General features: G+C 39.6%; 1 protein-coding gene across 6 annotated transcripts in view; it reads left to right on the top strand.

Annotated features, from left to right (window-relative positions):
- Positions 1-13,581, top strand: part of cobl (cordon-bleu WH2 repeat protein) — a 46,284-nt gene that overhangs the window by 23,731 nt on the left and 8,972 nt on the right. For all 6 annotated transcript variants that reach the window (XM_044033733.1, XM_044033734.1, XM_044033732.1 and 3 more), the window contains one exon: positions 7,288-7,876. In XM_044033733.1, the coding sequence (XP_043889668.1) occupies positions 7,288-7,876 (589 nt within the window). The remainder of the gene's footprint in view (positions 1-7,287; positions 7,877-13,581) is intronic.

Raw genomic sequence — 13,581 nt, 5'->3', positions numbered from 1 at the left:
TGACCTCTGCGCTGAACAAGCTTAGGTGGTCAACTTACAAGACACAGTAATAGACACTGACATTGTAATATAATAAACTATTTGGATTATGATATTGCGATAATGAAACTGAATGCTTCAAATAGTGTTTGGAGAGGCAGTGATAATTAGTAGTTAAATCACAGTTGGACTATGGTAACAACAACATTAGAAGGCTCAACATCTCTCAATAGTTGACCATAGAACTGGAAACAGTGCTTAAAGAGTTAAAGCATTTCTTCTGCTGCCCTGTGACTCATGCAACTTTTGCTTTACTTTCTCTAATGCTGGTAAGATACAAATTAAAGATGGGTTTATGTTTCTAGAGAATATCATGACTACACAACATGTACGTATGAGTTTGATATAGGCAAGTAGCAAGAACTACATTACGGTTAAGAAAAACTTAACTGTAATGTAAACTCTTTTTGGTTGACCATTTACAATATACAGATTGTGTTCTGTAGTAATTAAAGAAGATTGTTGTTCAGTGTCTGGGGGGCAGGTTGTCATAATACAGAATTGAGATTTGGAATACCAACCGCACCGAAGAGACGTGACACTATTCCAGGAAGAGTATAGCAGGAGAATCAGATGTTTTCACAAACTGGAGTTCACTATGGTGTCACAGAAATTTGCAGTGTTGTTTCATTATCTTTAAAAATCAACAATCTGTGTCTGTCTTTATGAGAGTAGCACTGAAGTAAATTATGTTTTGGAACACTGAGTTCAGAGAAATGCACACTTGTTTTTTTTTGTGGGTAAGGGGTTGGTTTCCAGTAGTGATAGGCTGTTATTGTGGTTTGGAAAGAAAGCCATGTCTACATATCCTCTTGTGATAAGTGAGTTCAAATAATTCCAATTTTTCTGCTTCACTTCTCAGTAACAGAAAATGCTTCTTGAGTCTCCTTAAGCACGTTTGTCCTCATGAGTGTTACTTTGTGCACAATAAGAGCAAGATATGGAGACAGAGCAACTGAAGTAGAGAATGAGAGAGAGGATTAAGTGCACACAAGATAAACTGAGTCACAGAGTAACATGGAGACAACGTCAAAGTAATGGTAACATCAGGTCTTGCAAGTTATATTTTGTTTGTTTTTAGGCCATGCAACATTAACAACACATAAGCTTAGGGTTTTATTTTCAAAATGAATTGCAGCATGAAATCTGGTTGGCAACACCCTTACTGTTCAGAAGGACACATCAGGGTAAAAGTTAAAGGGAGGACAAGCAGCACTAAGGAGCAGAAGGTGAGGGGAAATAAGATCAGTTGCAGTAAGAAGGCTGTTCGTAAGTCTATGAAAACCTTACCAATGTTCTTACCTGGATTACCTGTCCTTAAATATAGATTCTTAAGCTGTATATCCAACAAGCAGTACAGTGCAGTTCATCTCCCCACTGTATAGTTTGATAAGGTAAATGCTGATCTGACTCGTATTTACACAGGGCTGTATAGGCCGGATGGCGATAGCTGCATCAGCTTCATAAACAGCATAACATCATACCAGCGCGGCATAGTGTAAGTTGCAGAGAGAATCAATTCACTGAAGAATAACACAACACAGTTAACGCTGCTGCGTGGAGTACACATTTTTATAAAGCATAAACACAAGTGGCATTGAAACCACCCTCTGTTTTTTAATAGTTAAAAATGGTACTCTTTGTGTTTTTCTCATTCCATTCACATTGTTACTTGGAAATGGTTATTTTCTCTGTTGGGCCGCTTCAGATGGTCCAGCCACACCACTGTGCTCTTGATAGGTACCCTAATAGAAACGAGTCAGATCAAACAATGTTTCTATTACCAAGGTTCATTTGTGCATCCAACTGAGAGAGAGAGAGCAAGCAAATGTCAATACCAGGGATTCTCTTAACAAATAAATGTAATGTGACATCATGAAATACAGTATCTGTCGCCTGCCTCATCCTCCCTTGCCATGTCAAGAAACTCTGCGGTGTAGAACATGCAGATACTTGGGTTTCTTATGTTATAATTTCTGGTTAATGTTGGTGTGAGCTCATGTGAGGACACAGCAGGGGAAACTCCAAAGGATCCACAGTGAGTGAATGGTTGAGTGTTTTGCCTTTTGCATGCTCAGGCCAGGCGCCGCCTTCTGATCCTGGAGATTCTCCTGCTGCTGTGAACGCATTGCATCTCTCCCACTATGTTTCTTTTATGTGAAGAGAAAACATAAATGTCTAAAAATGGCTTGTGTACAACCATTAGTGAGAGGAGTAAAAGCTTTAGTATTATGTCTGTGTGTGTGAGTGAGTGTGTGTATATGCCATTATTAAGCATCATGGTAGCTTGAGCTTTCTGACAAAAACTGTTTTCTGTGTTGCATGAATGAGTTTGTTTGGAAAAAAAAGTAAGACTGTGACTGTGTTGCATTTTCATTGATAACACTGGCATCATTTTCCTTCAAAGATCTGTCACTTGTGAAAAAAAGAGGGTTGGCAGCAGAAAGAGGCTTGTTTTTCACAGCCATCCATTAGTCATGTAATTGCCTATAACTGGAGCTATGGTTAATCTGATCTGATGTGCTGCTCTGGTTCGATCAGCCAGACAATACACAAAGTTGCTACTGGATCTGTGTTCAACAATTTTTCTGCAGGGCTTTTCTTTGTGTATTTCTTTGCTTTGGCTCTTCTTTGCTATCCATCTATCTTTTCTTTTCTCCCTTTCTGATTCTTTTGGATATCAGCTTTTCATTTGCTGCACACCCTCTGTATTGTCCTTTTTACACCACCTTCAGACTAGTCTCGCCTCACCCAGAGTATACAGCAACCACTTGACAACATAAACAAAAGAAGGTCAACCATACTGTTGTTGGGTTTCATCGTTGTTGATCTCTGTTGTCTTTTGTGGTTAGATAGGCTTAGCCTCGCTCAGATAAGCGTCCGTGAGAGAACAAGAGAACATAACAAAGGAGGGTAAAAATAAGAAAAACAGTGCCAAGACAGAGAAGAGGAATGTAAACTAAGTTTTCCTCATGTGAGGGGTCAGCGGTGGTTTGGAAGGATGTAGAAATGGCAGTTGACTTGTCTGCAACCTGGCTTTACTGAGTCTCTTCATGTATTCTCAAGGAACTAATAGGTATTGTTAAATCACTTTGGGCCAAATAAATAAATAAATCAGAATTTTGTTGTGTAAGAAAACAGGCAGCCCTCTCATCCCTTGTTATACTTCATTCTTCCTTTAGAGCTGCTGTTTGCATTAGTTTGAGCTTCAGCTGAAAATAGCAGGTGCTCTTGTCAGAGCATTCCATAACACTGCTGTCTGCAAAATAGTGACTACTCATCAATGTCCATCCATTATTAACCTATTTCATTGAATAGTGGCCAGGTTTTTAATATACATAAAAAAAGTAATGAGGCTTAATCTTGGGCAGGCTCATAATGTAATTTACTTCACTAAGTCCCTCCGTTTGCTGTAATTGCTCATATTTGGATAGAAAACCTTGTAAAGGAAAAGTAGCTTTTCACAAACTAAAATCTTTCCATTTTCTTAATTTTTCTACTAGAAATTGCCAAGAGCATGATTTCTATTTGTGGTGTATCTACAGACCAAGCACGTGAACATATACAAGGAATGTTTTTTGTTTTTCTCAGTAAACCACAGACACTGATAAAGCACAGCAAAACGAGCGCAATAAAGCATAACAATTCACTGGAATCATATATAAGTATTATAAAGCAATGCCAATTAAGTGATAACTTCCATATCTGTAAAGACGAAAGCTAAAGCTTCTGTTGCTAAACAAACAGCCACAGGAATTTCTGTTCAAATACATGTAATAATAATAATAACAATAACAACAAAATAATAATAATGAATAATGATGATAATAATAATTGTAATAAAACTTTCCACTGCCTTGGTAACATACATGAAGGATGTACATCTGTGAGAAGTATGCCTGTTATGATGCTACTCAAGGTTGTCACTATTAAGCTGTCTATTCTTATGCATTGACCTTGAAGATTGTGAAAGTGCGAGTTAGGGGCCAGGAATAGGGGAACTCGTCACCCTGCAATGCAGGCTATGTGGGACAGGATTTGTTTGCACTTGATGCTGTCAAAACACATTAGGTATGACACCAGCCAAGACAGTTTGGACAAACGACAAATGAATTGAATCCATTTTTGTGTCTGTCTCATATGGTTGTGGCGGCATTTGACCTTGTGTGTTATGGTCCCTTTTAACTGTAGCAAGTAGGTGTACGGGATCCAGGACTGTATATTTTATTTAAAAAAAAAAGTTAATATGCTTATGAGGATCATCAATTGTTTTTGAAGATGTACTTTTTTGTTATAGACAGAATGTGATTGTACGTAATCTTCAATTTATCGATATTAATATTTCTTCTATTGCAAATAAGAACTCTATTTTATCGAGATTCTTCTAACCTCTTACCAGGAACCCACTGGACATAAGAACATCGCTGTATAAATACATGTGGGGAAAAGGTGATGAAAATATTAAGATTTCAGTGGGTTAGTGGGACAAAATAGACAACAATAGAAATGGGTCAGCCATGTGCCTCTCGTTATCCTCAGCTAGCCTTTCCTATACTCTCTGCTACATTGTCAAGACATTAAACATCTACTTTAACATACATTCACAGCCAGACATGTTCATTGAAATACTCACACACACACACACACACACACACACACACACATTCAATAACCCTAACACACGCTTAACTGTCCTTCAGCCTACTGTTAGGTTGTTTTTGACCATGGTGGCCTCACAGCACCGAGACAGTTCACCCGCTATTATTATCTCTGACACGCACATACATCTGCAGACACATGCATATAAAGACGTACTCATGCGTGCTGACGTTCACAGACACACACTCGTATATACAGTGTACGCACACTCCATTTCACATTCCACATTAGCGCTGTAATGTTGCCCCCATTACAAAGCCCCTCACCCATCTAGAGGCCTTGAAAACAACTGATGAATGGTCACGCCAACAGGTTGAAGCCTCCATGGGTGGCCCTATCTGTGTAACGTGTTCCAACATGGGGCCCTTCGTCTCTCAAACCATAAAGTGGAAAATTTAATGGACACACCAGACTGTCTTGGCATGGCGCTCAATGCACTTTTGTGTAAAGGCACATTCTCCTACCCATGCAAACCAATTTTTCAATCATTTTCTAATGACCCAATACAACAACAAATTAAATAAGGAAAATTATTATGGATTTAACCCTAAGGCTCATTTTGACACATTTCAACAGTTTCATTCAAGTCTCCCACTAATCGGGTCCAATTAGAGAATTTGGTTACACATAAAGTCCACAAAAATGTGAGCAATCATTTGATTCATTCTCTGCACTACCATTTAATTTCATTCTGTATTCAGCTTAATTAAACAATACATGTGATTTGCAATACTGTTTTTAACCAGTCTTTAGTTTCATTTATGGGACAAAAACACTGCAAAGAACAATCAGGCTTTGAACAGTTGTAATCAAGTGCTTTTCTTTGCTCATCAGATGAATTACTTAAGAAACAAGCACAATCACCCTGGAATGAAAACAAGGAAGTCGGATAATTTAGATGGTGGACGATCACATCTGTACATCCTTTCTTTGTATTTTATTTTTCGAAACAAGTAGATGTCCAGTGACATGTTTATCAACCACAACAACAATGTTTCTTTCAATCTAATTAATGATGCTGAGCCGCTTGAATATTTGGTTCGCTAAACAAAGCCTTAGACCGCTATCTCTTCTATTCCCCATATAAATGTCGCCTCTTTCACCTAGTTTCAATTAATTGGAATATTAGGGTTAGAGAAAACTTTGCCTTGAATTCTGCAATGCACTTTACCCAGGAATGTACCAGTGTCCCTTCCACCATCCCCAGCCAGTACAAAACATTGTTGCCTGGTTTAATACTTTAATACAAAAATGGAACGACTCTAACATGGCTGTGCTTTTCTCAGTTCACTAGATCCATGTTTTATTTTCATATTAACTCTAAAGTATCATTGCTTACATTTGAGGCCTTTTTAAAAGCCGTACACCCAAATAGATTTATTGACGTGGTATCTTTCCTCTCAACCACATAGATCCACAGATGAAGTAATGAAGTTTGTTAAAAGTAGTGCAAATGGAAAAATCAGTAAACAGTTTCTCCATACTTAAACAGGCTACACGCTGTGTTCCCAGTCATGGCGCCAACAAGTCCATGAAAGTAACCCTGCAACCCTGAACCCACTAATCCATACACTTCAGCTCAGTCTGATATATTAGATATACTGTTCCTTCTCATGTTTGTGCACATGTGGGGTCATATGTTTGTATACACACAGTCATACAGAAAAGTGTGTGTGCATTCCTGTCGGTGAAGCCACAGCTCTCTTTCTACCATACCACACCATACCATACTTTGCAGGGTAAGGCTGTATTATTGTATGAATGTCAGGAGGGGAAGAATCAGGAAGAGAAAGACAACCACTTGGGGTGGGGGGGGGCATTTGGATTTCCATAGCATGCCATGCAGTGAGTTCATTGAGTTCACAAGTGTGAACCCAGTTTGCCTGGAGAAAGGCAAGTTGGGCTTATTTATTTTTTTACAAGGCATGTCCTCTGTGGTAAAAGGAATGATGTTATCAGTAGGCGTGCAACTAACGTTTATTTTCTCTATTAATCAAGTAATCGTTTGTCCATAAAATGTATGAACATTTTCAAAGCGGGAAATGACAATATCTATGTTATATGGAGCAAATATTTGTTAAAAATCTGTTAAACATTTTATCCTGTTTTTTTTTTTACTCAATTCTAATCCTAAGTGACTCTGGAAATAATAGTTTGCTCACACTCTGAAGAAATGACATCTCTTTGACATGTGTCGTGGCTGTAAATCCAGTCTCTGAAATGATCCGTAACCTGGAATTTCAAGTTATTCTGCATGACAGGTCCTGTACGCACCATATAGCCCTGCACCATATTAACTGTATCACTCCCAGTCGTTGATATGTCTTGTTGTACTATAATTCAAAGGCAATGTTGGCACTTGGGTGGAATTTGAAGACTGAGACTCCTGCCAAAACCCTACTTGATTTAATTACTCAGTAGTAAACTCTACTTCAGTCCTGGCAGACTAAATTTACAGGCTGATTTATGGTTAGACCACACACACACATACACACACACACACACACACATACACATATACACACAGACACAAGGTGCTCGCATTAACTTTCTACTCTCTCACCCTCTGTTTCATTTACTTTCTCTCAGATGGGACTTGGCTCAGAAAGCCAGCAGAGGAAAAGAAAGGCTCCGGCCCCCCCTCCCACCCCGTCTTCCATCACCCCAGGCTCTGATGACACTTCAGCCTCTGCTCCTCGCACTCCTGACACTACTGAGATATCTATCCAAGCCTTACCAACCAGAATGGCAGAATCAGTTCATGCCTCTTCTACCATTGTGGTAATGCAAACAGTCAAACCAGTCCCCATGAAAACCTCAACACAACCTAACCCTCCAACCACCAACTCCCCAACCTCAACTAGCAGCACCAGTGACAGCTTGGCCTACCAGGATTCCAACTCTGAACTCAGCCACAGCCTCGATGATTCAGATGCTGACCAGGACCAGGCTGGTTCCCACTGCAGCAGCGTCACCAGCAGCTCAGCGAGTGGATCTGTGCAGCTGCAGCCCATTACAAAAAGCTCTGTCTACAGGTTGGAGGAATCAGAGAAGTTGAGGGGCATGGCTGCCAAATCAAATCAAGAGGTGAATTCAGCCAGCAGCTCCAGGTCGGAGACTGAGTCGGCCAGTAGCTTGAAGCTGGATGAAGCTGAGAACAACAGACACAGTGCAATAGGTAAATATCAGACATGCCTTATCTGTGTGAATAGTAGGTTCTCAAACAGCATATTAACATTAGGAACAGTACCAAATAGCAGCTTAAGTTATTTATAATGAAAAAGCAAACAACAAGCAGCACCAGAGGCAGTGAAACTGCAATTACATCCATCTGTTATACTGTATATCTTTATGCATTTTGTTTTACTATCTAATCCCTCAGTTACCTTTCTGAATTGGATTTTGAAATAACACTAGTCATTCCACTGTACACAAAACATTTATATTCATCAGCACAAAGTAACTTGGCTGTTGATTACTAAACTCTATGTGATGGTTAACATTCTGCATGTTAAAGAAGTGAGGCAGTCACAGGTTGCCTGTAGAGGTTACTTCATTTTCCTCTTGTCAGAATGTGAGTGAAGAACGTCTGCCCTGGAGAACTAAGCTGTCACACTCCAGCAACATGTGAAACTGTCAAAAGTGACCTGGTGAAAGGCTGCATGTGTTTGTGCTTGTGTGTGCATGTTATGGTTAAAGTACAGAACTGGTGGAGCTAGTTTTCATCATAGCTCATGAGACAATACAGTCCTTGTCTCTTGCCCATGCTTATCAATCCCTCACATTCTTAGCTTTCTGTTTCCCCTCTCTCTTTCCATTCCTCTCTTTATTTCTCTCTCGTGTGCATGCAGCACCTCACACAAACCTGGCAGATAAATCACACCAGACTATGAGAAATTTAACTGGCCTTATATAGATCTATATGTAACTGAGATATTTTTTCTGTAGAAAAGTGAGATTGCAGGAGAGGGGTTTTGTGTCTGACGGAGGCAGAGATGAGGAAGATGCAGACATGATGAGAAAGGTTAAAGTGACAGACTAGAGTTCAGAGAAATGAGCATGGGAAGCAGAATGACAGAGTAGCAAGGTAGAAACAAGCAACTATAGGGCGTGTAAGGAGCGGAGTGTGATGGACAGCCAGATGAAAGCAGTAGGAAGGATGAAGTATGAGGAGGTTTGTTCATTAGACAAGATGAAACATATAGAAGAAGAACATTAATAAATCTATAAACCTAGCTACTTTTCTTGTCCTCTATCATGACACTTTGCTGACATTGCATCATTTTCTCTTTTGCTTTAACTCCCTCCCTCTTGTCAGTCTTCTCCCACTCCCCTTTGGTATTTTTGCACACTTTTGCAACATGTGCTTTCTACTGAAACTATGTTTCATTTACAAGGCCACATTATCCTAAAAAGTTCCCATTTTGTCCTTGCAGTCAACCTCAACCTAATTTTTTCAACTTTCCACTTTGTCTCTCAAGATGTTTTTCATTGCAACCTGAGAACTGCACCTCGTTAGACATGAACAGAACATATTTGGCACAGAATGAATAGCTGGTGTACACGTTGAGGCTAGACAACTACACCCTGCACATGCAGTATACAGGGTTCCTGTGGGTGCTTGAAATACTTGAAATGGTGAATTTGAAAATCACCCTAAATAGACATGAGTCATTGAAAGTGCAAGAAAGGATTTACATTGAAATTTAGGTAAATATCTCCTGCTGCCAGTTTGTCCTTGTTTGTTACGACACCACCTACTATTTCATGTGCGCTGCATTGCTTGATGTACGTAGACTAGGCCGACACAGAACAAACATGAAGTCGTTATTACTCTCTGTCCACCATCGATGTGAGATTCCATGCAAAACAATAAGCGAGTAACATTAAGCAAGAGAGAGCAAATTACATGATGCCTGGCTCACCAAAGAAAATTACAAAGACTGGCTTGACCATGATCCCAAGGTTAATCACTTGTCCAGATGCAGAGCGTGCCGCAGATCGATTAAGGAAGACGCTAGGGGCGAAGCAACTCTTACAAGTTGCCCTCCCATCTTGTGTCTCTACATGTGCTTTGATGTCAACCAATGTGTGGGAACACTGAGTATATGATGGTGCCCTCATTCAGACAGAAATATACACAGCACATTAAATGATATACAGTAGGTCTTTTTTAGTCTTTCATTCAACCGTAATGGATGGGTATGTCAAACTTTAAAGTGTTTGTCATTTTCTCTGAAACGCTTTGTGATAAAGATTCATAATTGTAAAGTGGATCCACATCAGTGTAATACAGCATTTTATACCATGATAACGGGTAATATTTACTTTTTTCTCTCTTTAAATCAATTTGTGCTCTAGCAGCTGAAAATGTCTTCTACTCTTATACCCATGTATTCATGGGTTAGTTAGTGTGTTGGTGTGTGCTGTGTGTTGTTAGCTGTAGAAACATCATTAATATATTTTATAACATTACATATGTAATCAAATTTTTCTTTTCATAACTTCATATTGAAACAGGAAGGTCACTACTAAATTAAATTAGTATTCCCTGTTTATATCTAGTCTGCATAGCCCGTTTTCATTAACAGTGATATATTGTAGTACTACTGTGTTTGATGCCATGCACTTTATTTACACCGATATGTATTCAGACACGTAAAGTGTCACATAAATAACCAATAAATAGGAAAAGTGGATTCAACCATCTTAATCTGCTTGTGTGAGGGAGATAGAGAGTGTGGACGTGTGTGTGTGCACACCCTAGAAGCTGTCAAGGTTATGATGGTGTAGTTTATCATCTCAGCTCTGCATGCTGTTTCAGTTCCCTCCTATTTTCGACAACAGGGCAAACAGATAAAGCAACACATTGACAGCACCTGCTGACACAGCACACTGATGCAAGACGAGCCTTATAAGGACATTTAAGGTAGCTGTTTTTCAGCCCTGTGCTTTTACAGTAACCGTGGTTATGCCCTTCATTCTAATCGTCAACTCAAACGTCAGCACTAGATTCCCCAAAGACAAAGCAGTTTCAAAGATGTTGTTTTTAGTACTCTCAATTTGATATGTTTGCATGTAGGATATTTGTCTGCTGTTCCCCAGTTTTACAAGCGCAACCGCGCGTTCCTGCCCTGCTCTGCCTGCATGCTATTTCTCCTCCAGGAATCACTGATCAACCAGCACCACCCAAACCTCGTCGTTCACCAGCCCGGGAAGCATCACAGCTTGTCCTTCCCCCTTCTCCTTCCCCGTCCACTCCACCCCTGCCCTCCCCTCCCATTGAGCCCACAGAAAATAATTCCCCAGAGTGTCCTATGGAGGAGGAGGAAGCAGCTCCCCAGTGTAGGTTCCAGATGGACTGCCTCTCCCTTTGACTTACTTTTGTCTTTCCTTTTTTCCTCCTAGAATCCGCTCTATTCATTGTCTATGTTTTCTTTCAGGGTTGATATTTTTGCAACTATTCTTTACTGCCAAACCTTTGTGCATATGCGTGTGAATATGCACTCTGCCTTGACATGTTTTACATCTCTCAATCAGCGACCTGGGGGGCTGAGTTGTCAAATGATACTGGGTCCATCTGAGGTCAAGGTTCTTCATGTCTATAAATGTCAACCTGTAGGGCATGTTATTTTTTTTTGTGGCCCAAGGGTCAAGGCCGAGGTCAACTCCAATCATCCAGTCAACATAAGTACCTTTTATGTTGCATTTATACAGTACACGGGAGTATATTAGATACTGGATATAATGGAAGAGCTGTTGAAGTTTACACAAGCGACTTTATGTCACTTGATTTGTTCTCTGTATTTTAGGTTTTTCTCTGGATGCTGTTTTCCTCACCATTCCCACCAAGTGCAGTAGTCATGATCTATCCATGTTCACATCTGTTCTTTTCTTTACTCCCCTCCCTGCACCCTCCTTTGTAGTGTACTGCTGTGGGCCTGTGCGTCTGCGCTCCAAACACTCCTGAAGTCTCTGCCCTTGCCCGACCCTTCCTTCGTCCATCATCTCCCTTTGCTTCATCTTCACCTTTACTATTTCTGCTGGATCTCTCTCGAACATTCACCTTCCTCCTGTCATTCTTCTTCTTTGAAATATTATTTTTTGCTGTTTTGTGTTTGTTATAGTCTTGATTAGCACGTGATGTGAATAGTTTTTCTGTAACTTGCTTTCACTTGGTGTCAGTTATCTCACAAGCCATTTTTTTCAGTAATCTCGCTACATTTGTGCTGGTTTGGATTTGAGGATATAAAATGACAGGTGAAAGCAAGATGTTCTCTGGTTTTAAAGCAATTCTTTGTTGGGTTTAACATTTTTTTTTTTACAAATGAATGTAAATATTTTTGTTGGTTTTGAATTTCAGCTCAATCTGCTAGTTTTCATTGATTATGCATGAGATCAGGGCTGAGTTAAAAGTGAACACTGAGAATGTGATAGGAAGACTATACAATGATAGAAGAGAGGATCAGTTACCATGTGATTGATGAGTGACATGCTGAAATGAGGTTATGAGACAAGGCCATGCAATATCCACCAGCCAATATGTTGGTGATGTGATATCTGCAGATCAATAGTTGGACAGCGTATGTTTCTCTCCCTGCTCCCTGTGTTGCAGATTAGTGTTGAAACAAGAGACACGGGTGCATGATTCCTTTGGCATAAACATGTAAAGGATTATCTATCAATGACATGTTGTTTTTAGCTAAAATAAAAGACTTCGTTTCAAGAAAAGACTGGAGATTGACAATACACATTGAGTTCTAGACCGTAACTTGCATTAAAGCTTTACAGCTTGTTTTTAAATTGAAGAGAATGGATCTGAAATGACTGTCCTGGCATTGTACTGCATGTGAAAATAATTAGATTATCATTTAGAATGTTTATGGTGAAAAACTGCAGAAAGCAAATTTGACCTTAATGGAAGATTTTATAGATCATGACTTGTTTAAATGTTTGAACAGTCTATTATTACATCTACGTACAAAAAACCCAATATCTTTCTTGAGTAGTGACCATGTCAATTAATTAGAGCCTTGGTTTTATCACATGACTTATTCTGCACTGTATGAATACAGCTATTGTTGTCACTCTAATCTTTTTTTTGCCCAGCGAAGTAGAGCATTTGCAGATGCATTGATTTAATGATAATTTTTAGATCATATAAAGTTCATGTAAAATATTACTTATCCAGTTTAGGTTCTTGATGGTGTTGAGATATGAAAATGTAAGTAAGTGGATGAACTGAAATACACCTGGGTTGTTTTGGTAATGAAGGTGCATGTGTCCCTGTTTTGATTGAAACACATTTTTCAATTAAAAAGTTCAAGATTAAGACTGAAAGATTAGTCAGGTGGATTGTCACGGTTAAATTCTGATAAGTAATATATGTGATGGTATTGATTTTCTTGTGAATGGAGATACTTTTGGTTTGGATTTAACAGAGGCATGCACTAAAGCTCATATTTAGTTGGAGGTTTGAGAGCTATGTGTGGACGTTTACTTGTGTGTTTGTCATGCAGGCATGCAGTATACTTGTGTAAACACATGCACTGTGTGCATATGCACTTGTCTGTCCGTATGTGTGTGTGTGTGTGTGTGTTTGCACTGATTGTGGCCATAGCTGGCATGACTAAGCTGTTGCTGGGAAGGAGCTGGGAGGACAGCCCTATGAGTCATCACCACATCTCCTGGAACTGACTGTTCTCTCAACACCATTAGGATCAGGCCCAAAACTGACAGGCTTAGTACACACACACACACAACTGCATACATAGGAAGACATACTGGAATACACAGCATGCCCAAATGCGTGCACACACTCACAGACACTTGGTATCACTAACAAGGTCACTCGCTGCTAAACTCATTTGGAAGAATCCCCTG

This window comes from Solea senegalensis, linkage group LG9, assembly GCF_019176455.1.
Source record: "Solea senegalensis isolate Sse05_10M linkage group LG9, IFAPA_SoseM_1, whole genome shotgun sequence".
Classification (NCBI taxonomy): domain Eukaryota; kingdom Metazoa; phylum Chordata; class Actinopteri; order Pleuronectiformes; family Soleidae; genus Solea; species Solea senegalensis.
This window is presented reverse-complemented; position numbering and strand designations above follow the sequence as displayed.